The 25,554-nt window shown below is 40.2% G+C and overlaps 1 protein-coding gene across 13 annotated transcripts in view; it reads left to right on the top strand.

Annotated features, from left to right (window-relative positions):
- Nucleotides 1–25,554, top strand: part of LOC134212298 (anoctamin-8) — a 134,820-nt gene that overhangs the window by 81,099 nt on the left and 28,167 nt on the right. For 11 of the 13 annotated variants that reach the window (XM_062690019.1, XM_062690018.1, XM_062690017.1 and 8 more), the window contains 8 exons: nt 11,831–11,947; nt 12,099–12,229; nt 13,011–13,172; nt 13,288–13,443; nt 13,992–14,060; nt 22,356–22,491; nt 23,094–23,224; nt 23,304–24,121. In XM_062690019.1, coding sequence (XP_062546003.1) covers nt 11,831–11,947; nt 12,099–12,229; nt 13,011–13,172; nt 13,288–13,443; nt 13,992–14,060; nt 22,356–22,491; nt 23,094–23,224; nt 23,304–24,121 — 1,720 coding nt within the window. The remainder of the gene's footprint in view (nt 1–11,830; nt 11,948–12,098; nt 12,230–13,010; nt 13,173–13,287; nt 13,444–13,991; nt 14,061–22,355; nt 22,492–23,093; nt 23,225–23,303; nt 24,122–25,554) is intronic. The other 2 variants (XM_062690027.1, XM_062690023.1) reach the window with 1 other exon arrangement.

The raw sequence follows: 25,554 nt of genomic DNA, 5'->3' as shown, positions 1-25,554 counted from the left end.
AGGTGCCTTCTTAGCCTTGCGGTACTGAAAAGGACCACAGAGATCTACTCCTGTGTTGAGGAACGGCAATGACGGTGTTACTCTTTCAAGAGGCAAGTCCCCCATCAGCTGATCTAGATTACGAGGACGGCAGCGAAAGCAGCTTACGCAGGAGTGCACAACACTTCGTGTCAAATCCCGAAGACGAAGAGGCCACATTTTTTCCCAGTCGCATGCCGCAAGAAGTTGAGGTCCAGCGTGCAGGTTCTTCAAATGGTATTACGAAACAATCGAAATCGTTAGAGGGTGCCAAGCTGGCAGAATAATTGGGTGTTTCCTGTCGTTGGAGATAGCCGCATGTCTCAGGCGGCCTTGAAGTCGTAGAATCCCATCAACGAGAATCGGGCGAGGTTCCGTAGTTTCGAGTTCGTTTCAACTTGACCGTGTGTAGCTACTGCAGCGATGTCTTTAGCGAAAACTTCGTTTTGTGCTAGTCGAACAAGGTTGTTGGAAGCTTCAATGAGCTCCAACGTTTGAAGAAAACCTGACCGTCGATCTGTGCGGTTACTTGGCTTGCTGTTGTGACTGAAGCGACGAAGCAGAGCAACGATACGAACGAGTGCCGGAAATGACGATCGAATCGAGAAGATTTCGCTTGGTTGGTGCACCTGTACCGGCAGTGATACTGTTCTCTCTTCAAGTAGTTCGTGCGGCAAGTCGAATGAGGTTTGTGGAGTTAGAGGTGGCCAAAAGCGCGATGGTTGACTAAGCCATGGTGGGCCATTCCACCACGATGTGCTCTCTTGAAGCTGATCTGGATACATGCCGCGAGAAATGATATCTGCAGGATTTTCAACTCCTGGGACATGCGCCCAAACACCGTCGGCGGTGAGATGTTGCACCTCGGAGACTCGATTTGCGATGAAAGTTTTCCACCGCGATGGAGTCGAACGAAGCCAGTGGAGGGTGATCATTGAATCTGTCCAAAAAATGGCCTTGACTTTCAACGCTGTACTTGTTTGAACCTTGTAGTACAAATGGCTCAGGAGAAGGGCTGATGAGAGCTCAAGACGTGGTAAGCAGATGCGCTTCTGCCTTTTGGTATCCCCGTTGGGGCCACCTTGGATTTGGCAGCCAGCAATCGAACGGCGATCATTCCGTCTGTCGAAACTGTGCGTATATAGATGCAGGCTCCATACGCCTTCTCCGAGGCATCGCAGAAACCATGCACTTCAGTGGACACGAGAACTGATGCAGGCATCGCCCATCTAGGAATGCTAATCGCCGATAGCCCATCTAAACTGTTACGGAACTCCAACCAGTGATGTTGTCCGGCTTCGTCTAACGGGTCGTCCCAATTCCTCATAGCTCGCCAGAGAGCCTGAACGAAAAGTTTAGCGAGCACCACAACTGGGCCGATGAGACCGAGAGGATCGTAGAGACGAGCCGTATCCGATAGAACGATTCGTCGAGAAATTGGCCCTTCATTGGACCATTTGGGAACAGAGTATCGAAACACGTCGTCCACCGGTTGCCATTGGAGCCCCAATGTTTTGATTGGAGCGGAAGACGAGTCCAGCGAAAATGTAGTTCGTTCATCGCGTAGCTCTGCTGGTATGTGGGCGGTAATTGCTGGAGAATACGATGACCATATACGCAAGCTCATGCCGGCCGACTGCATCAATTGTAGAAGCTGCTGGCAGAGCTCTACACCTTCGTCCACATCGTCGACACCGGTCAACATGTCGTCCATGTAAAAATCCTTTGCTAAGGTGAACGCAGCGAGGGGATATTCTTCCGACCCATCCTTGGACAACTGCTGGAGGCACTTGGTTGCCAAATATGGGGCAGAAGCGGTGCCGTACGTGACTGTTGTCAGCTCAAAGGTACGAAGAGGCTGGTCCGGCGAGCTACGCCAGAGAATCCGCTGTAGTGGATAATCAGCAGAGTGGACTCGAATTTGCCGAAACATTTTCTCGATGTCAGCAATAATAACGAAGCGATGCATCCGAAACCGCAGAATGATTGCTAACAGGTCATCTTGAATGACTGGACCTACCATTAGTACTTGGTTCAGCGAGATCCCACTATCAGTAGAACACGAAGCGTCAAAGACTACTCGAAGCTTCGTGGTTGTACTGTCTGCTTTCTCCACGCCGTGATGCGGGAGATAGTATGAAATACCACTAGCAGAAATTTCTTCATCGACAACTTCTCGCATATGGTTCAATTTATGATATTCTTCGATAAAAGCCGAGTATGCTTCCATCAGTTTGGGGTTGGCTTGCAGGCGACGTTCGAGAGCGAGAAATCTTCGAGTAGCAATCTCCTTTGAACTTCCCAATAGGTTTAGCATCGACGAACGTTTGGGAAGAGTGACTACGAAGCGACCTGATTCATCAGACGTTACTGGAGAAATGTTCTTCGCATGCGGTTTCCTCCAACGAAAAGGTACCTTTGTTCCAGCAAGATTCAATTTCCCAAAAGCGAGCAAGCTGGGCGTCGAGAGATTCAGCACTGGTTACATGAGCAAGTTTCGGAGTGTGCTCAGTTGTACGGTTGGAGCCTGCCCTACCGGAGGCCACCCATCCAAGCACGGTGTTTTGCAGGACAGGTTTTTCTGGTCCGAGTTTCAAGAATCCTTCGAGAAGCAGGTCATAGTACATTTCCATACCGATGAGGAGATCGATGGGTCCAGGCTTGTGGAACTGAGGGTCAGCTAAAGCGATATTCGATGGGATGTTCCACGCTGACGTGTCGATGCACCTGGCTGGCAACTCACGTGTAATTTTCTTTAGGATGTGACATTGTACATCAGTGACGAAATCCGAGCAACGCGAACCCATACGAATAGGAACAGCATGGTACGAAACTACGAGGGAGTTACCTACGCCACCGATCTCTTGGCGATCAGAATAGCGGCGTAACTGGAGTTTCTAGACAAGATTTTCCGTAACCAAGCTTAACTGTGAAGCGGGATCGAGTAATGCTCCGGCACAATGCGTGTGTCCGTGTGAATCGAAGATCTTGACGATGGCGGTTTGTAGCAGTACAGTAGCTGGAACAGTTCGAAAACTTCCGACGAGAGTGGTGGAAATGAGGCTTGTGGCATTGGCTGATGGCGATTGGGATTCTGCTGTCGATGATTGACGAGACTGTGTTGGTTGCATTGACGAATTCGATGCCGAAGGTTGCGAAATAACAGTAGAATTGAATAATTGATTGGCTTTGATAGAGTGGACGAACAGTCTTGCGACTGATGTAGCATTGTGTGATGTTTCTGGCCACATACTCTGCAAGCACCGGATTAGCAATTTCTGACTAGGTGGGAGGAGAAGAAGCAATTGATACACAAACCTTTCTTACACCTGCTCGAAACGTTGGACGACCGAAAGTTTCTGGAATGCTTCACACTTGAATGGAGAATGAGGAGACGTGGAGCAGAACGGGCAAGAACTTGGCGATGAGCTAGTAGTAGTAACTGTGTGGACTGTATTTATTTTCGACTTCTGTGACCGGTACGACTCCGGTTTGGGTGTATCTAACAAGCGTGGTTTCGACGGAGTCAGCGATTGGAGCACCGTTAGATGGGTACGAAGAAACTTGATGACGTCTTCGTATTTGGGAGCCTCTGTCGATTTGTGGTACGTTTCCCACTGCTTCAGCGTGGACGAATCGAGTTTACTACATACCATGTGCGCCAGCAACACACTCCAGTCTTTCGTGGGAATGCCCATCTTGTCGATCATACACAGGTTTCGTTCAAAATCATCGACAAGATGCATAAGCGACTCATAACACTCCCTTTTGAGGGCTCAATCGAAAATAGAGCATCAATTAACGTTCTGACGACTAACTTTTTGTTGTCGAATCGCTTCTCTAGTAGGTTCCAGGCGACTGGATAATTTGCAGCAGTGTTCTCGACGGATTCGACCACCTTCCTAGCATCGTTGGACAGAGAAGCAACGAGATTCGACAATTTATTGATAGGAGAAAGTCAATTAGGGACTTAAACGTGTCACGAAACGTTATCCACTCCGAAACGCACCCAGAAAATGTGGGAAGTTTTACTTCAGGAGCTTTTATACGAGAATAAGGGTGATTGAATAGGTTTCCTGCATCACTGGTAGTAGCAGGAACTATCGATTGTGGTGTGGTAGATTTACGATATTCACTAGTGAGAAAACTATGAACCCGTACAAAATCATTTTCGAACCCCTGACGAATTAGACGATTAGCTTCTTCTGCAATCTTTGCATCCTCTTCATCCGTATCTTTCTTATCGGTATCTTCGCCGAACAATTCGATCTGTAAACGATTTGCCTGAAAATCGGCATACAATACTTCCGCTCGTTGCTTCCATCCCTCAAGCTGTCCTACATCGCGCTCGACATTAAAATTCTCTACGAAACGCTTTATGTTGGTCATGGTGTCCAAATGAAACCGCTCTTGGCGGGAAAGTGTCCTCAAACTAGGCGACATTTTCCACACACGCAGCCAAAAATTTATCAATATTAGCTCGACTCAACTCCTCACCTAAGTACCAACTTGCTACAGAGCAAAACTCGATCAGGATGAAAGCAAGCGAAGCCTTTTTGATGCTATGAATAATCTTCCAACGGGAGCAATTCAATTCAATTGGCATCTACTCACAATTGTTTTCTGCTGACCTTTTTTGACCGTCGTCCTATTGTACCTTTAGGCAGCACAAAGCAACCCAAGCCAGCCAAACCAGCGTGCCTAGCTCTCACGATGAGGACGGCGCTATTGTACATGTACCTACGATCCACAGGAACAGCAGCAGCTTTGATCACTAACGAGATCGAAATATCAAACGATCTTTCGCGCACTGTTTGCTCTAAGCAGAATATTGTTGCAATTGCACCCTCAGTCCATGCGTTTGATCACTTATCACTGTTCAACGTCACGGCAGTGTACGGGTAGTTTGTCACTTTATGCACTTGTAGTCCCAGTCCGTAAATCACTAGTTGCGTCACTTAACCCTGTGACGAATGTTCACTTTTCGACATACACCAAACCGCGAATAGAATTGTCCGAACAATCACCGTTTTTTATTCACTAAACGGTTGATCCGGTCGACCAGGACCAAAATGTTATCGCGGCGGAATTTGGGAGACCGTTCTAGTGATAGGGTTCGTTCTTCCACTGCACTGATTTATTAGACACGGATTTAAGTTAACTAACTACGAAACGAGGCAAAGTTTATTTGACGAGAGAAATACAGCGATGTTCACTGTCCGATAATTTATTGTTCACTAGTTTGTTTCTGGTTTGCATATAGAATTCAGTATAAAAGGTATGTGCATAATAGAAATCGAGATCGTTTTCTTCTTGCTAGCAGACGGCTAGTGACAAGGGAGACAGATTGATTACTGCACTATGGCAAAACGAGACCAATAGAACTAATAGTAATTCGATACAAAGGGGAATATGGTACAAGAAGTTATTTCTGTGCTTAACTCTAGTGTGGCTCCAACAGCAGGTTTTGTTCTATTATTGGCAGGGAGGTTTTTGCCGACCGAATTTTATGAAATTTGGCCACAATATTCTTTGATATGCAAAGAATGTTTAGGCCAAATCTGAGCATAATCAGTCATAAAAAACCCCCATGATAATAATAGAACAAAACCTGCCAAAGCCGTCATTCCCCCTAATTCTTTTTGTAGATCGATAGCTAATACTCCTTCACAAGTTTTATTCGGAATTAATCAACGTTACTCAGCTAATGTAGATATTGAAAATGTTTTAAATGCAAACACAGAAATGCAAAGAGATTTGACGAAAATTCGCGAAAAAGCTATAGCGGTTAACAAAGCCGTTCAAATTTACAATAAAAAGCAATATGACTCTAAATGTAAAACCACATCAGTTTATCAAGAAGGTGATCTTGTATATATACCACATCATTCGAATTCCGGTGGGTCGTCTAAACTGAAACAACATTTCAAAGGACCTTAAGTGGTTAAGAATGTTCTCGTGAATAATCGTTATGTTATCAGTGACATAGATGGATGGCAACTATTTCGTCTGCCATTCACGGGTATATTTGATCTAACCAAAATGAAATTATGGAGAACGGAAGTCGATCAGACATAGTGCACATCGGGGGCGATGTGTTTGATCAGGATGGCCGAGCTGTAGTGGCAGAATCATAGTAGGCAAATATTGAGATGTCAGATAGTGAGAACCAACACTTAATTATTGTAACACAGAACTCTCAAAGACACCGAATAAAGCAGACGTTATACATGAATGCTCCCTTGTTACTTCACGGTCAATCTGTAATTCAAGACAAAATTTTCAAAACGACTTATCTGCTTTTGTGAACAAAGATTCAAACGACGATTTGACGAATCTGATAGCCCTCCCACGCAAACCAACACTATCAATAGGTAGGTGAAGGATTCCGCTACCTGTGTTGGTTAACGTGGGAGAGCTATCAGATTCGTCAACTCGTCGTTTGAATCTTTGTTTACAAAAGCAGATAAGTCGTTTTGAAAATTTTGTCTTGAATTATACTTGAATTATTGAACCTTAAATAAAAGCAGCTTTGACAAGTTGCTTTGTCGAAGTTTACAACCAATTTTACATCAAACATTTTTAGATCCTCTTTAGCCTATCGGTTAGATGCGTGGCTACAAAGCAAATCATGGTGAGGGTGGCTGAGTTTGATTCCCGGTTCGGTTTAGGATGAAAATTGTTTCGATGATAAATGCATTATTCTCATGATAAATGCATGCAAAAAAGGTAAATTAGCCTAGCATAACTGTGGAAGCGCTCAATAAACACTAAACTGCGAGCTCGAAATGTACAAGTGAGGGATGTAATGTTGTCAACAAAGAAGAAGATCTAACGTTTTGTTGTTTTATTTAAAATCGTTTCTTTAAAGACACGTTTTTGATGTTTTATGTGGACATTGAGCTCTTTGAGAGAAACACCACCCTGGAGTAGCATTTCATTAAACCAACACTATACAAATTAAATGCTATATTGTTGATAACTCCTAGGCACACTACTATGAAGAACACAACTTGTTTATTTACATAAAAAATCCACATAACACGTTATTGGTAATTTTACATTCCTGTTTCTAACGTGGAATCCTATTGTACCCATATAAAGGAGTGGCCAAAACTACCAAAAGGGCGCGTAAAATGTGATGCATACACAGCTTATATCTTATATTTTTATAATCGGGACAGTTTGGTTTTTTAGTTTTTTTAAGGAGGGGTGGGGGACGTTCAAACTGGTCCCTCCTAGAAACGAGCAGCTTTGCCATATTTCCTTCCCAAAAGTAACATATGTATATATTGTTACAAAGCTCTTAAACAGAACTATGCAATAAACTCAATAATGTAATAATAGCTCCGTCCTGAATTTAGTTTTTAGTAGTTTTGCAAAAGCATATTTTACGCAATACAGTCAAACCTCCATGAGTCGATATTGAAGGAACAATCGACTTATGGAAATATCGAGATGTAGCATAGGAAATCTTTGGAAAGTTGTTTAAAGGGATCATCACAGTAACCCAGAAAATATGTTTAATATGGCATAATTTGCTTCCATGAGTCGATATCGAGTCATAGAACATCGACTCATGGAGATATTACTGTATTTAACGATCAAAACTTTGAGGGCCATGAATAAAATTCTGCACAAATTCACCATTTTGTGAGATACAAAAAATTGAAAAGTTGCCCATTTTTGCCTTTCTCGTATACTAAGTATACCTAGAAGCTATATGATCGCTCATAAACTCATAAAAGAAAGCCCCAACATCCATAGTGTTGTATACAAATAACTCAGTTCGACGAAATGAGGTGATGTCTGTGTATTCGTGTGTGTGAATATCTGTATGTGTGAGAGCAAAAAAACTCTTTTTTAGGCCGATTTACTCGCAACAAGTTTCATTATTCAGAGAATGTTGTTTCCCTATCAAAAATGGGCTCGATCGGACATTGGGCTCAAAAGTTATAACGTTGCGCCTAATTCAAGAAAAAAAAATCATCTTTCATACCAAAAGCGTTCAAAATGAGAAGGGCCCTTCTACAGTTTTGACATTACTACATAATAGAAGCGAATTATAGATTTACATTTAACCATAATGTGTTGGATGAATTGAATAGTGTGTTGAACAACTCCTTGCCTTAAGACCTTTTATAATTATAAAAGAAAACTTTACGAAATATGACGCTTAATGAATCTATTTTACCTATATTAAGAAGTTCTACTCGGTAAATTTTCAACACCAGAAACTAATGGGGCTTTTTTGATCATTTTAGGAAATTTTTGTTGCGTAAATTTGTCTGTGACTTGAATATACTGTTAAAACCTTCACATGACCATTAGTAATTTATCCAGCATCAAACGGGCTTATTACCAGCCAAAAAGTGACCAAATTCCGTTGGTTTTGTAGAATATGACAAAAATCGATACTATGCCGTAAATTGGTCCAATACCCCATTGAAGCCAAAGAAAAAATATTTTTTTGATCTATCTATAGTTTTCTGATGAATAACGTTATTTATAGCCCCCTTCTTTACAATTTTTACGTCAGAGACATTGATAAATGTCTCATGCCAAATTGCTCGTTAAGGCAGCTTGCAGATGATTGTGTTGTATTGGAAGCTGTTCGGTCAATGAAACCGGTTAAGCACTCAGCGTATCTACTGAATGGGATACGGAAAGCTTTGAGTGCCTTATCACAACGGTCTTACACAATCACTCCATTGCTCCATCCTGGGAAATGAGAAAGCGGATTCGGATCACTACACTCTAAATGCACATCTTTTCAGAGTGGGGCTCTCGGAAGGAAATCTCTGTGTTTGCGGCGAGGATTATCAGGACATCGATCATGTCGTGTGGGCGTGCGAGGAGCATCGTGGCCCCAGATCTGCGCTAACTGAACATCTCCGGGTCCGAGGAAAACAACCAAAGCCTATTAGGGAAGTGTTGTCGGGCCTTGATCTAGAGTATATGTCCCTGGTCCTCCAATTTTTGAAAGTTGCTGATGTAAAACTATAATCATTGACTGCCCATTCCCTAGCCTGTCGTATCCCATATCGAATGTCTTCCTCTTGTTGTACATTTCCAAGTCTGTCGTTAATCCCTTCCGTATGTCCTCCTCTTGTCGTTGTCTCCCAAAAAAAGTTTGTTTGTCCCGTTACAGATGTAAAAATGCGAGGAATGTCAACTTTCTGAACATCAGCATCGTAATTACTTAAGCAAAGCACCCTAAAATCCTTTCCTTTCCTACTGTATTATTGTATTCCCTAACCTCGACTAAACCGCGAGTCTTTCGGTTCCCCAAAACTAACACTATGTATAATAGACCAGTTCACCATTTTCAAAAGTATTCCGGATTCAAAGTGCCACCCTTCTATTTCAATGAGTATCTTATATGGAGTCTCCTGACCAATTTTCAGCCAAATCCAAGGAGATTTAGAGGTGCATCAAACGGGATTTGTGATTTTTCAGACCTTTTCGTAAAAATATCATCTGAGTGCATCAATTTAACTCCACATAATAAAAGGATTAGTTGTTGATAGCTTCTTTAGACTATTATCTACCACTTTGTCATTGGTACTAGGATGTTTAGAGGGCTTATTCTATGACTTTTTATTAGATTTAGCTTAAAAAAAAGGCCTGAAAACCCTAAAAATAATTTTAGGTGCTTCTGGGGGTAGTATAAATTTTCAATATGTGCCCAATTAAATTTTTCCTTTCATTTCCTTCGAGTGTTGCGGAAGTTTCGTCCATACATCACTTTATTCTGAAAAATAAGCTTCGGCATGTAATAATGCACTTTTCATGAAATACTCAACATTTGAATAGGGTAGTCAAGCAAAACCATTCCCCCTATGCTAAAACAAAGTTGACCATGATTTATGAGCAATGTCATCCAGTATGCTCGACCCACTGGTATGGATCTAGAGTGGGCTATGTGGTAGTGTCAGAGCCTGCAGATCAAGAGGTCCACGGTTCGAGGCGCTTAGCAGTTAAAGATATTTTATTTATCAAGCCAGGTGGCTAATTCCATGTTGTCGATAATCTGTCGCGGTCGGAAACTTCCTTTAAATTGAACGTGATAAAAAAATCTTATAAAGTTTAAAAAACATCTTGATTTATTGGTTAACCTCTCCTTAGTTATTTTACCACACTCATGCCACAAACAAAACCGGATCGATCACATTCAAATGTAGTTAACGACCCCAAAAGGTCATTGAAAACATGGCATTTTCCATAAGACTTGACAAGACAAAATCTTTATCGATTCGGCGCCTCGAACCGTGGACTAAAGTGATGTATGGACGAAACTTCCGCAACATTCGAAGGAAATGAAAGGAAAAATTTAATTGGGCACATATTGAAAATTTATACTACAGTCAAACCTCCATGAGTCGATATTGAAGGGACCATCGACTTATGGAAATATCGAGATGAGGAATAGCAAATCTTTGGAAAGCCGTTTGAAGGGACCATCACAGTAACCCAGAAAATATTTTTTTATATGGCATAATTTGCTTCCTCGAGTCGATATCGAGTCATAGAACATCGACTCATGGAGGTTTGACTGTACCCCCAGAAGCACCTAAAATTATTTTTTTGGTTTTCAGGCATTTTTTTCAGCTAAATCTAAAAAAAAGTCATAGAATAAGCCATCTAAACATCCTAGCATCAATGACAAAGTGGTAGATAATAGTCTAAAGAAGTTATCAACGACTAATCCTGTTATTATGTGGAGTTAAATTGATGCTTTTAGATGCTATTTTTACGAAAAAGTCTGAAAAATCACAAATCTCGTTTGATGCACCTCTAAAACTCCATGGATTTGGCTGAAAATTGGTCAGGAGACTCCATTTAAGATACTCATTGAAATAGAGGGGTGGCACTTTGAATCTGAAATACTTTTGAAAATGGTGAACAGATCTAATGTATAAGAATCAAGAAATGTATTGTTAAACTTGATTTCGGCTCCGTAACGCTCACGGCAAATGAGCCTTCCAAATAAACGAAAGATTAAAAAAAAACGTTATTTATTGTAGGATTCATAATTTTGGCCAAAAATACATCCATTTTTCCTATTGTGTGTGTTTCCAAATTATTAGTTTATTATAAAACTAACTCTCAGCATTAGTTCGCTATGAAAATTAAACACGTCTTTTAATTTCAAAAAATTATGAATTGATTTATTAATTTTCATATTTAACGTCATGACTTTTAAAAAACCGGGAGAATTCATCAAAATTTGTCGGAAATTCAGGAAAAAAGTGGGAAATTTGAAAATAAAACGTAGGGTGGCCACACTATGCATTCTACTTGCATGTCGGTCTAAAAAAAAGGTCTGTCAGTCTGAAAAAAGCTGTTAAAGTTATTTTTGTACATCAATTGTACGAGCGTCATAATTCCTTGTAGATAAAATGAATGTGAGTGATGTTTTGTCTTATTTTATTTGTATTTCACTTTCGAGTAGAAAGTGAATTAAGATGACACAGTAACATATTTATGAAAATGAGAGGAGAATAAGGGTTGGGTTATCTATGAAACAACGAAAAATTATTAAATTACATGCTTTGTCAACTTAATCTAAGTCGAAGTTTGTTAGTCAAATATTGTGGTTCTTTTGAGATTGGTTTTATGCACAGAGCATTTCAATAGAAACAAAATGCTTCATACTACACTGCCGTTATGAATCTGTAGTCGTACAACTGTCCCATGTATATGGTAACTATGGGACAAATATGCGTAGGACGGCAGTACATTCAAAGCTATTAGTCTCCACTGCAATTTTCATTCTTTATTTTTTCTTGTCAATTTCCGTTTTCCATAGTGGCGGCCTGGCAGGAGTTGGGTCTGATAACACAAGTGTTTCCTCTACACGAAACAAGCGCCTTACAACAGTTGCAGTCCAGTTGGGTCCGGAAGTTTTTTGCACCCCAGCCGTTAGGTAATTATTGCTAAAGTGTCATACTGTCTACTCCGAGTTGCATTCGTGCTCCTGCAGGCTCTACATCATTTCCCTAGAGAGTGGGCAAAGGAATATTGCGTAATCTAATTTACACTATTTTCATTATTCCATTTTTTTCTTCCTCCGGTAGATGATATTGCGGCGTACTTTGGAGTGAAAGTTGCTTTATATTTTGCTTGGTTGGGCCATTATACGTGCGCTCTGTGTGTTCCTGCCGTGCTAGGAACGATTCTGTACATTGGACTGTGGGGTCGTGGACAGGTAAGCGTTGAGAAAAATAAGCAAACAAGTTTACTGTTCAGCATATGCGTGGTTAAACTGCAAAAATGTTCGTCGTTGCAAATTTATAAGGTTGCTAAGTAGACATGTTGCATTTACTAACAAAACAAGCATCTTCAAGAAGAGGGCAATGCCAATCCTATCTTGGGCACGTGCGTCACGATCTTAAAAAGGACTCAAGCATGTGTCATTAACGAGCGTCTGACAAACCTTTACTGTGGTGTATATTTAGAAATGCAATGAACACCGACTTCCAACCCAACTTAAACGTGGATTTAAAGACGGCATTAGCACACGTCCTTAGAAAATGTTTTGCAATTTTTTTTTTGGAAACTGTGCAATACTAATGATGAGTACTATTTAAGGACCAACTTTTTGATATCCGAGAGCGTTGTATATTTAGAATCAAGACTTACTCACTATGTAAGTACACCCAGGTTTTTCTCATGCGGTAGGAATTCATCAATTTCTTGGTTAACTAGAACTTTCACAGATTTTTAAAAATCACCTGAATTTTTCTTTGATTCTATTAAAAAAGTTCAAAAAAGTTCATTGTTTTATTGAATCTAAAGGTCTTAATCGATTAAAACCAAACTGCGTAGAAACATAAGTGTACCACTTAAGTACAGAGCGCAATTTTGGAAGCAGAGAAACTGTCGTGAACAGAGAACTCTATCGTAACAGGATGAAGAAAATTTTGCCGAAAGGTGTCATTTATTTTCAATCACATGTAAGAATAATTACTTCCTTAATTTGTTTACAGACTGCCCAGGATATTGGACATGTCATATTCTCGCTGTTCAACGTGGCGTGGGCGTCCTTGTATCTGGAGGCTTGGCGACGGTATTCTGTTGAACTTGCCTTCAGATGGGGCACGCTTTCGACGCCGCCGGAACTGTTGGAACCTCCAAGGCCGCTGTACAAAGTAAGCCAATCTTTGTTGTTCGTTCACCACGTGTCGAACCAGTTTATAATAATAAGATTAACAAACTGTATTTCTTCTTCCGCTTGCCTTTATGTTAAACGCAACTTTAAAAAAGGGTCCACTGGAAGAAAGTCCTGTTACGGGGCGACTGGAGCCTCGGGAGGCTCCAGCCTGGCAGCGCCGTGCGTTTCGGTACCTAGTTAGTTTTCCAATAATTGGACTCTGTTTAGTGCTAGTGTTTGTAGTGATGTTCCTAATGTTACGACTTCAGGTATTTATGCTCAATGTTTTATAACCTAAATGTGTAGCAAGCACAACTTAACAATTCACACACCTCCCATCCTTGCGTGCATCGCTTATTATGGTTTAGATTTACTTGTTAATATGCATAATCTTTATTCGTACATTCTCTTGGAATATCAAGAGGCAAGTCTTGCAAGTCTTTTGCATTTTAAAGTGTTAAAATTTAAATTATTTGATAATTACTCATTTATGAAATATATTATAATACTAATTAAATAGGAGATGCAACTCGGAATGCCTCTTAATGCGTTAAATTTCTTAACCATCACCCAGTTGTTTTGTTGATTTATATAGTAATAGATTTACTTAAATATTGTTTATCACCTCTTTAGAATTGGAAAATCAGATTTCAAACTCTTCCTCACTCTGAGCGCTTTGTATATCAAATTCTATTCGAAATTGGTTTCAACTTCACTTATTATATAATCAAGCATCACAAGCCACAGCACACACGCAAATACACTGATCACATTTTTTATGTTTTGATTTTCTCCGACACCGATACACCATTTGCAGGATTGGCTCGATCAGCACCTACCAAATTCCAACGATGGCCTCTGGGATTGCATGTGCATGGCGTCGAAGGTCTGGTCTGCTTTATTGTTAAGTCTTAATAGCATTATAACTGTCCATAGGCTTAGGAAGCGTTAGAGAATCATTGCGGTTGCATTGCAATGAAACATATCCCCACCATGTTAGCGCGTTGTAATTAAAATTATCCTTCGGTTGCGCTTCCACCATTCATCATCGTTAGCACTTTAAAATTGGCGTCGACCTTCTCATACATCTGTGACATTTTGGAATCATGTGGCATTAGTTGATGAGACGATGGGATGCTCTGTGTCCATTTTTCACGATTTTAATCCTGTTTTGTTCTGTTTAAATATCCTCAAGCTATCCCGAACTTCAACTCACCATTTCACAACCTGTTAGTTTACATGATAAAAGTTGAAAATATTTTATTTTATTAATTAATGATGACTACGAATATTCTTTAGCTAATAACCCTATGAAAGTTTGAGGCGAGTTATATCTTATATAATAATTCATATCTGCTTAATTGAGGCTGGTTAGACATTTTTAGACAACGCCAATAGTAAATGCATTAGTATTAGATTTCAAATGAGTCTGTAAATCTTGCAATCAACATGTTCTTCGAGGTTCTCGCAAAACGGTTCTTCAGGACAATCCAAAACTAAATTCACTCACATTATTAAGGGAACGCTATGCAATACGGAGGCAACGCACAACTGTAACTTTTATTTTTATCACGCATGCTGCGTCGCAGTAAAAGGATGACAGTTGGGCGTTGCTTTTTATTGAGTGGTGTGCACTTGGAAAGGCGAGTAGATTTAAATTTGGATAATGTGAGGCTTAATGTGTCGCATGTCCTAAGGACATTGTCCTTGTTTTTCATAAGAGTAGTCTATTTTCAACCAATCTGGAAAGTTGATCACAATAGCAATAGGTAATCACAAAATTTGGCACCAACATTATAAAAAGGGCGAAATTGCTTTTGTAAACAAGAGCTTCTTACGTCGCTGATGGGTTCATTTGAGCCGACCCACGCAATACAACAACCAAGGGCGTAGCCCAAGGGGGGCGGGGTTAATGAATTGCCTGGTGGATTGGAATGAATTCCCTTAACATGTGCACTTTACAATACAATCATATTCAGAAATAGGTGGTAGAAATTCAGATTCCCAAAAACTTATTAGGGTATCCAGGATCCATAATACATATGAAAGTTCAAAACAACTCGTCGGTCATAAATTCTCCTTAAAATCCTTCTAGAAGCTCCCCTGGGAACTTCTTAATTCCTCCGGGAAGTTATCCTTTTGAAAATCGTTCGAAAATCCTTCTCATGTAATTGTAATTCCTTTTTATCTAGAAACCCCTCACTAAATTTTTTTTAGGGAATTCATGAGGAAATTCCTTGAAGATTTTTTACTTCTTTCTAAGTTTTACTTCTATACATTTCTTCGGCTATTCTTCCAGCTAAATCTCCGGCATTTCTTCTGGAATGTATTCGAGAGTTTCTTCAAGAATACATACGGAATTTCCTCCCGAAATTCCACCAGAAGTTTCTTCAAAAATTTATGACAGAAATTCTCCGATTTCGCTCCATAATTTCACTTGTAAATCTATAAGAAATTCCTTCGGAAATTCTTCAAGGAACTTCTTTCTCCAGGAGTTCTTTCTTTATATCCTCCGGGATAAAACCGCCATAAACTTAATAGCGAAATCCTCTAGGATTTCATTCTAGAATTCTTTTCGCAATTACTTCAGAATATCCTTCAAGAATTCCTCTAAAAATTTCTTTGAGAATTTCTCCAGGAGTTCGTCCAAGTATTTCCCCGGAAATTCTTCCAGATATTTTTCCGGGAATTCCTTCAGGTACTTCTCCTGGAATTCCCTCAGGAATTATTCCGGCAATGTATCGCAGAATTGTCCTAGAATTCTTTCCGGACTTCACTCGGAATATACTCCAGAATTTCATTCGGAAATTAATTTGAGAGTTCCTTCAGAACATCTTCCATTGAGTTCTTCCAGAAATTTCTTCAGAACAAACGTCCCGGAATGCATCCAGTAATTTCATCAGCAATTCATCTGGGAATACTTTCAGGAAGACTCCAGGGAATACTTTATCCGGGAATTACTTCTGATATTTCTCCGGAAATTCCTTCAGGAACTTCTCCAAGAACTATTTCAGGACTTCCTTGTGGGAGTACCTCCGGGAGCTCCTCCTCCCTCCCTCCTGGAGTTTTACCAAGCGTTCCTCCGGGAATCCCTCCAGGAACTTCACAGGGAATTCCTGGATTCGAGGTTAGCCAGCCTTGGACTGAAAACTTCCCAAATAAAGATAATAATAGTATTTGAGATTATGGATTTCAGTCTTCTTATGCTCAAAAACGGGTTTTACGTTTTTATCCGACGTTTCGGTTACATATATTGTACCTTTATCAAGGAATTAACTAAGTCCGGTTTTATTGTTACATTGTCTTAGCATTTCCTAATAAAACGGGACTTAGTTAACTTAGCGACTTATAATTCCTCTGATAATTTCTACGGGAATTCCTCCGGATGTTCCTCCGGAAATTACTCTGGGAGTTCCTCTTCTGAGGTGTATCTCCCGGAGGAGTTCCCGAAGGAACTCTCGAAAGAATTTCAGGAGGAACTCCTGGAAGAATTCCTAGAGGACCTCCCGGAGGAACTCCCACAGAAACTATCGGAAGAACTTCAGGAGGAATTTCCATTTAAATTTCTGAAGAAAGCCTAAATGATTTTCTTAAAAAAGCCTGAATGAGTTCCTGGCAGAGCTACTGGTGAAATTCCCGAAGGAGCTCTCGGAGGAATTCTCGTAGGAACTTCCGGAGGAATTTCTGAAGAAACTGCCGGGAGAATTTTCAAAGGAACCCCCAGAGGAAATGCCAGTGAAACTATCAGAAGAATCCTCGGAAAAAAATCGTGGAAAATTCATCTTATAGACAAATCTCGTCTAGCTGAAACCTTTGTAGGGGTATATAGCTGGACCATCGTCATCGTCAGAGGACATCCCGGAGAATTCCCTGAGGAGCTCCCAGAGAAATTCCCGGAGGAGCTTCTGGGTGAATTTCTATATTAATTCCTGAAGAAAACCTAATGAATTCCAGAAAGGAAGCCTGAATGAATTCCCAAAGGAAATTCTGGAGAATTTCCCGGAAGAATTTTCAGATGAACCCCCGTAGGAACTGCCGATAGAACTACTGGAATAATTCTCGGAAGAAATCCTAGAGGAACTCTTGGAGGAACTGCCGGTGGAACTCCTGGAAGAATTCCCGGAGCAGTTTTTGGAGAAACTCCTGGAGGATCTTCCAGTGGAAATCTTGATGTTTTCACCGGAATTCTTTTAGGATTACAAAGGAGCTCGGGGAAATTTCTTGGAGTAAATAATGGTGAAATTTTTGGATTAATTCCCGGCAAAATTAATGGTGAAATTCCTGAAGATATTGCCGAAGAAGTTGCTGGAGGCATTCCTAAAGAATTCCTGATAGAACTTCGGATAGAATGACTGGAGCAATTGTCGAAGGAATTCCTGGAGGAAGCTTGCATATTGTTTTTTTTTCAGCCTATTTGATAATAAATATTATTTCAGAGCGGATTGGTTTAGAAATTCAAATATCATTATTGTTGTTTAATAAACGCACAACGCGAACGTTGCATTGTGGGCATGAATGCATCACGTTTATTAGCGTTGCGTTCTAGTACAAAACGCTGACTTCAACGCCCAGCGCAACGTGCTATTGTGATCCAGCCTTTACTGTTGGTTGTGGATTTCGTTTCAAAGTTTTTGGAACTTAGAAGGAAATAGTGCCAAGCACTAATATTCATGTGTTTTCATAAAACCACTATAAAACTACGAATTAGAAGACCCAAAAAAGTCGGGGGGGCAATCTGCTCGAAATCCTGGCTACGCCCAACAACACTGACGGAAGCAGCGAATTCTCCTTTCATTAAATGGCACTGGATTGCGTGGGTGGCCATACATTTGCCCACCAGCGACGTATGAAGCTCTTGTTTACAAAAGCAGTTTCACCCTTTTGAAATGTTGGTTGGTTAGCCTTTGACTGTATGGGATAATAGAGTACTGTAAAATTCACTGAGCTTGTTTACAATGCCTTAGTCTCTAGAGCATCGCATAGTGGCGGGAAGCCGGACGAAACCTCAATTTTTTTTCGTGATTTAGGAAAACGGTTCGGCACTTCATCCCATAGCTTCTATTTCCATCCCATCAAAAACAAAGCAATGAAAAGGAATTTGGTTTGGTTTTTATTTTTGTGAGTTTTTTCACCAGTGAGCACGCGTGTTAGCAAAAAGAAGAGACGAGATTGGTGTTGTATTTCTTTGTTTTGTGATGAGATGAATATATGTTCAGTGAGATGGAAAATGGAACAGTTCCCCTACGTGAAGCCCATATTTTTAAAAAATTTAAGGTGATTATACAATCAAGCCATGTGGTGAATTTCAAATTCACCACACGGTTTTCTACTTTTATTATCAAAAGTTCAAATCTAGCGTAATAATTTTTGTACAGTGTTGAAATTAAAGTCGATTGTTTAGCATAAGTAAGCAAACGATCTACGGATGTTTCATCCCCTTTGTGGTCCTCTTAATTCGTGCTCTTGAAAAATCGCTAGAAAAAGCACGTGGTTTCCAAAATGTCCGATTTGTGGCTTTGTTGTATAACCACCTTAACATATATATTGAATTACCTAGTTCCAAAATTTTGTTTGCAACTTGTAAATTAAATTTTTGATGTCTTGTTGAAGTTCATTCCGAAAGTTTCTCCCGAACAAAATGAAATTTGGCTAAACTTTTGGGAAAGATTCGAAAAGTTCTGGTATTATGTATTAAAATCTATTTTTTGTCTACTTTCCGGTGGTTAGTGTGGTGAATTGCGCATAGCTGCCCAAAAGCGGGAAATTGATTGGTGCAATGCTAGAATGGGGACGCTGTCTTTGTTCTAAATCCTAGGGCCTGGGCTTGCGGAAGCCCTTGGATAACATAAAGTATGTCAGATAACCATTTTAACCTTTCAACGTTTCAAAATTACTTTGTGGTGAAGTTTTGAACGCACTCTCAGGTTTTGTCCGGGATTTGTATGAGGGCTCGCCACTGTGCATCGATGCAAATTCTTACACCATGTAATCAAGCTCTGTGAATTGTCATGAAATCAAGTCAAGATCTTGCATTGGTCTATAGCCTCTAATGTTAGGATTATTTCTTCACAATCTACCTTCATTACGGTATTACGCGACCTCCAAATTTGCAGTTTTTTTTCAAGTGGTATCACACAGTACTTTTGATATATCGACGGTTTCGTGCAATACTGGCATAACTCAAAATTTTGCGTTTTTGACCTTTGGTAGCAGCATGAAGTTTAATCTGACAAAGACTCAGGTCAAAGTTTGCAAAGTATCAAAAGTTATGCTCAGGGCTGACAATAGTCATTCTCGTCGCATGAAGAAAGCGAAAAAAAATTAGTCTTCGTCATAACATTGCACGACGCAACACCTATTCGTTTTCTTCGCACCGCATGCGTACCACGACGATAGTCGCGCAGCCAAAAGTTATGACGATTTTCGTCGTCACTTCTTCACACAATTGATTGCACGATCACGTTAATAAAGTACTAAAAAAAAGAATTGATTGCACGTCATTATAGACGGACTGGTTAAAAACATAACAGCTTCTCAAATAAACAAATAGTAGGAACTTTTGTAACATAAATGTATCGATAACATTCATAACGCTTTCATGCGTTGCTTCAAATTCATTATTACAAAGAATTAGTAAAAATCTTCGCATGGCAGCTGCCGCTTGAAGAATAACGGTATGAAGTCTTCGTTCTTCGATGTCGTCATGACGATTTGGTTACACGACGAAAGCTTACGTCGTGCGCGTCATTGACGATGTGTAGAGTAGCAATGAAGACACTGCATCTCGTCGCTACTGTGCCATTTCGTGCAATGACGATGACTATTGTCAGCCCTGGTTATGCTAATTTAAAACTTGGCGATTTTTTCAAAAAACCGGTATGAATCATCAAATTTATTGATTTTTCAAAAGTTTTTTGCTGAAACATACAAAACTAACCCATTTGTATCAATAATGTATGCAAAAATATCCACGATTTCAAAATAATCACAAAAATATTTCAGATTCTTTTTCAAGTGAAAATTTGAAATTTACAGATTTCTAGTTGTGCGTGTATTGCACGAAACCGTCGATATTTCGTTTGTTTTCTTGCTTTATGAAATTTTTCTGCATGCCCCATAATGACATTCTAGAATGCGCCGGAATGCTCTGAAGTTCAACTCGTAAGACTTACGCTACAACGGCCTCAAACATGTTTTCGGCAGCTATCAAAACAAAGAAACCAAATGAATTATTGGATTTTTTTCTGCGTGCCCCATAATGACATTCTAGAGTGCGCGAAATGTTCTGAAGTTCGCCTCGTAAGACCTACGCAACAATGGCATCGAAAATGTTTTCGTCAGCTATCAAAACCCTTCCCAACAGATCCTTGGATACCTGCCAAGAAATGTTATGCCGATCTTTCTGCATTTCAATACACTGAAGGCCATCCAAAACGTTCTTGAGTCCAGGTCGACAGATCTACAATCAAGTAGAAGCGCAATGCTTGTTTCAAATCAAGCTCAGGTCATCCTGTCCAGTTCAAAGGAACCAAATGACTTATTGGAATTTTTTCTGCGTGCCCCATAATGACATTCTAGAGTGCGCGAAATGTTCTGAAGTTCAGCTCGTAAGACTTACGCTACAACGGCCTCGAAAATGTTTTCGACAGCTATCAAAACCCTTCTCAACAGATCCTTGGATACCTGCCAAGAAACGTTATGCCGATCTTTCTGCATTTCAATACAATGAAGGCCATCCAAAACGTTCTTGAGTTCAGATCGTCAGATCTACAATCAAGTAGAAGCGCAATACTTGTTTCAAATCAAGCTCAGGTCATCCTACCCAGTTCAATGAAATCAAATGAATTATTGGAAATTTTTCTGCATGCCCCATAATGACATTCTGAATGCGCCGAAATGCTCTGAAGTTCAGCTCGTAAGACTTGGATACCCGCCAAGAAACGTTATACCGATCTTTCTGCATTTCAATACATTGAAGGCCGTCCAAAACGTTCTTGAGTTCAGGTCGTCAGATCTACAATCAAGTATAAGCGCAATCCCAAGTAACATTTTAAGTTTTATAACGCTCTTGAAGACCATAATTTACTATACCAGAGTGTTATAAAACCATCATAAAACCAAAATGTTTCTTGGGAATGCTTGTATCAAATCAAGCTAAAGTCATCCTACCCAGTTCAATGAAATCAAATGACTTATTGGAAATTTTTCTGCATGCCCCATAATGACATTCTAGAATGCGCCGAAATGCTCTGAAGTTCAGCTCGTAAGACTTACGCTACAACGGCCTCAAAAATGTTTTCGGCAGCTATCAAAACCCTTCCCAACAGATCCTTGGATAACTGCCAAGAAACGTTATACCGATCTTTCTGCATTTCAATACACTGAAGGCCTTCCAAAACGTTATTGAGTTCAGATCGTCAGATCTACAATCAAGTAGAATCGCAATGCTTGTTTCAAATCAAGCTCAGGTCATCCTGTCCAGTTCAAAGAAATCAAATGAAACATGTGTGAAAGGGGTTCTGACATTTCCAATAATTCATTTGATTTCTTTGAACTGGGAAGGATGACCTGAGCTTGATTTGAAACAAGCATTGCGCTTCTGAGAACTGAGAACGAGCACTTTGAAGGAGGTGACTGCCATCCCGGCCTTTTAAGGGTTATGTATCGTTGATTTTTTTTCTCTTGCTCGGGTATACACCTAAGTCTGAAAAAGTTGAAAATCGTGGCAATTCATTTTTATTTATAAAGATGAAATAATATTTGAAATTAATTTAACTAAATAATATGGGAATGCTTTTCAATCTGGCATATTAGCTTATTAGAAAAGTAATTAAATCCATGGAACAACACATGTTGAATTGGTCCACTGGGTACAATCATAGGGCAACTCATCCGACCAACAACTCTATGCCAAACACCATTATAAATTCAGAATCATAAAAGCAACACATTTCATCTGGTAGATCCAGCTAGATATATTCATAAACTCTCCCCAGTCGTACCCCCGAACCGATGATACCATATAGCGAGTGGCCATCGTCATCGAATATAAAATTCAATCGATACCTGTACATTGAAGGCGCGAATCGCAATCACATCACCGACAGATAGTTCAATTTGCTTTCCTCTTTTCCTGTTCTATTCCGTTGCCGTCCGTTTCCGGTGGATGCACCGACGACAGGACTGGTGGGATGAGAAACTCCCAGAGCAAGGCATTTTCAGTTGTTTGAGCGTGATACCAAAGGTCCTCCTAGCCGGCGCCATTACGCTGATGGACGAAGCGTACTACAAGCTGGCAGTCTGGTTGAACGACAGAGGTAAGCTATGAATCACATATGTATGTATCATGTAGTAATGGGTAGATATGGGTAGATTTCAACAAAAGGGTATAGTACATTCGTAGTTGATCATAGATTGAAGGGAGTAAAACAATGCAAAACAAAAATACAAATGAAATGGTTTTTATTCAGCTTTGTAACGTTGTAAGACGAGTATTACAGCTAAAGATAGATTTCGTATTATGTATTTGAATACTAGAAATTGCGAGAGTAACGAACATTTGGACGAAGATATATGTAACATAAGATGATGTGATGTTTGTTTAAATATTAGTTGCTCTTGCTGTTCCCTGATAAACATTAACGATAAGGATTGTATAAGCGATCAATTAGATAGTGCTCATTAAGTGAATCAATGTAGGTATTTGTAGTCTACAATGTTTGACGAAATAAACAATATCCAACCCACTCAATGAATACTTTCGAAAGTACAAAATTGTCAACGAAATGAGAGTTCAGATTATGTTTAATGCACGTTTTTTGTTTGTCAATATCAGTTTGATAATGAAAACTCGTGTAACCTAGTCTATTAAATAAAGTGTCATAATCTTAATAATTTTTTTTCTTCTTTTTCCCAACAGAGAGCTATCGACTGCAGTCTAAGTATGAGAACCACCTAATCGCGAAAGTGGCTCTGTTCCAATTTGTGAACAGCTTCTTGTCGTTGTTCTATATTGCATTCTATCTTCGTGATCAAGATAAGCTGAAGGAGGTAATATAGTTTGCACTCAGCCAGTCAGTGGGCTCTTCTGCCTTCTATTTGAAACACTTTTCCCCTTCTCTCTTTCAAGCAACTGGCTGGTTTGCTCATATCGCGACAAATTATCGGCAATCTACGCGAGTCAGCCTGGCCGTACTTGGTGGAGCAGTGGAAGCTGGCAAAATTGAGTTTTAAAATGTGGGGCGCGTTAAGTCCTACTCAGGAGGCTCCGCCACCCCCGAGTGAAAACAAGCAGTTGGGTGATAGCAAGAGTTCATCGGACTGCACTTCATCGACGCCGAAACGGTCTATTAACCAGGCTGAAATCGAGAGCTCATTGTACAAATATGACGGGACGTTCTCCGATCATCTAGAAATGTTAGTTCAGATGGGATATGTTGTCCTGTTTTCCTCAGCGTTTCCACTGGCTGGACTGTGTGCGTTAGCGAACAATTTGTTGGAGATACGGTCAGATGCCTTTAAACTTGCTCATGTACACCAACGGCCTTTTGGGCAACGAGTTGCTAATATTGGCACGTGGCAGAATGCTTTGGGCATGTTGGGATTGGCAGCTGTGATAGTGAACTGTGCTCTTATTGGTTTGTCGGGGCAAGTTTCACGTCTTTGGCCTGGATTAACGTCGACACAGACTGTGATATTGATAGTTGCCCTCGAGCATGTCATGCTTGGATTGAGGTCTGCACTTACATGGCTGTTACCCGAGCTTCCATCGTGGTTAGCTGCTGAGATTGCGCGTGCAGAGCACTGCCGTCGGGAAATGCAATGCAAAGGACCTTCGCCACGACAAACCCCACCGTCTCCACCATCATCGACATCGCTATCACACCATGATCAGGACTTCAACAGCAACCAGGACATTTTCGACAAAACGGAACAATCCGTCGGCAGGTACTTGTGAAACCTAATAAGTCTTAAATCAAAATGTGCGAACAATAGGCATGATTTTTAATGGCATATAGATGTTTGCATTATATGTGATTATATTTAACAAAAACGAAAATATATTTTTGATGTTCTATCTCTGGTACGGCAGCAAAATTAATTCAGTCATTTCACCTTAAGTGCATTCTTATTTACCACTTATGCATAGCATCATCTGGCTACGCCCAGTGCTGTCGTGTTTGGTTTGAATTCCAAGCGGGTTTGAAGCGTTTGATAAAACCCAATTAATAATCGTGATGCATGGAAGACGGCTTTGGGACATTTCGGTAATGACTTTTCTTTTAGGCGAATTGACATGTGGTCAAAAATGAATTGCAACTTATTATTTTCATGGACACTCTGTCTTTCACTAAATAGTCCAGTATGAAATTCAATTGCTATCATAATTCGTTAACACTAAAAATGTCAAACTCTTCAGAAAGGAAATTTGTGTGATCAAAACGAGTCATGCGACAGCTCCATCTTCACGAATAATCTTCTGATGAGTCTATAAAAAACAATTGGTATCATTTGCCAATTCTGGAACATAACGGAGTGTCCCAAGTTAACCTGTAGCAGGAAATTTTAGACCAAAACGGGTCATGTGACAGCTCACTCTCCGTGATTTTTCACGAATAAACTTCTGAAGTCTTTGTAAAGGGCGAATGACCTTATTGTCCACTTCTGGTACCTAACGTATTGCCCCGAGGAAACATGTAGGAAGAAAACATTTCTGTTTTTTCATGTGACAACTTTTTTTCATGATTTCTCACGAATAAGCTTGAGTCTGTAAAGTGTGAAAGACCTTATCAGCCACTTCCGGAACTTCACGGAGTACCCCGGGGGAGACCAAAACGTGTCATGCAACAGCTCTATCTTTAAGATTTCTCCCAAATAAACCTGAAGGGAGTCTGTAAAAAGGAAAAGACCTCATTGGCTATTTCGGGAACCTCATGGGGTAACTGTAGGTGGGAACATGTTCATTTGTAGATGTTTATCCGTGAGATATCATAAAGAATGAACTATCGCATGTGTTGGTCGAAAAACGGAAATTTTCGCTTCTATATGTTCCACTGAGATACTCCTCAGACACACACACAATGTCCCCTTCTACAGATTCCCCCGGGACACTTCGTAATGTTCCAGAAGTGGTCAATGATGTCAACTGTCCTTTATAGACTCATCAGATAATTATTTGCGAGAAATCATGAAGATAGAGCTGTCGCATGACACGTTTTGGTCTACAGCCGGAATTGTCCCTTTTTACAGGTTCCACAGGGGCACGCACACTTAACAGATTATCAGATTATCAACAAGTTTATTCTTGAGAAATTAAGAAAAATGTGTTGTTTAACGCGTTTTGGAATGTATTCGAAAATGTCGTCTCCTACATATACACC

Source organism: Armigeres subalbatus, chromosome 2 (assembly GCF_024139115.2).
Source record: "Armigeres subalbatus isolate Guangzhou_Male chromosome 2, GZ_Asu_2, whole genome shotgun sequence".
Classification (NCBI taxonomy): domain Eukaryota; kingdom Metazoa; phylum Arthropoda; class Insecta; order Diptera; family Culicidae; genus Armigeres; species Armigeres subalbatus.
Note: the sequence above shows the minus strand (reverse complement) of the source record. Positions and strands in the feature narration are given on the sequence as shown.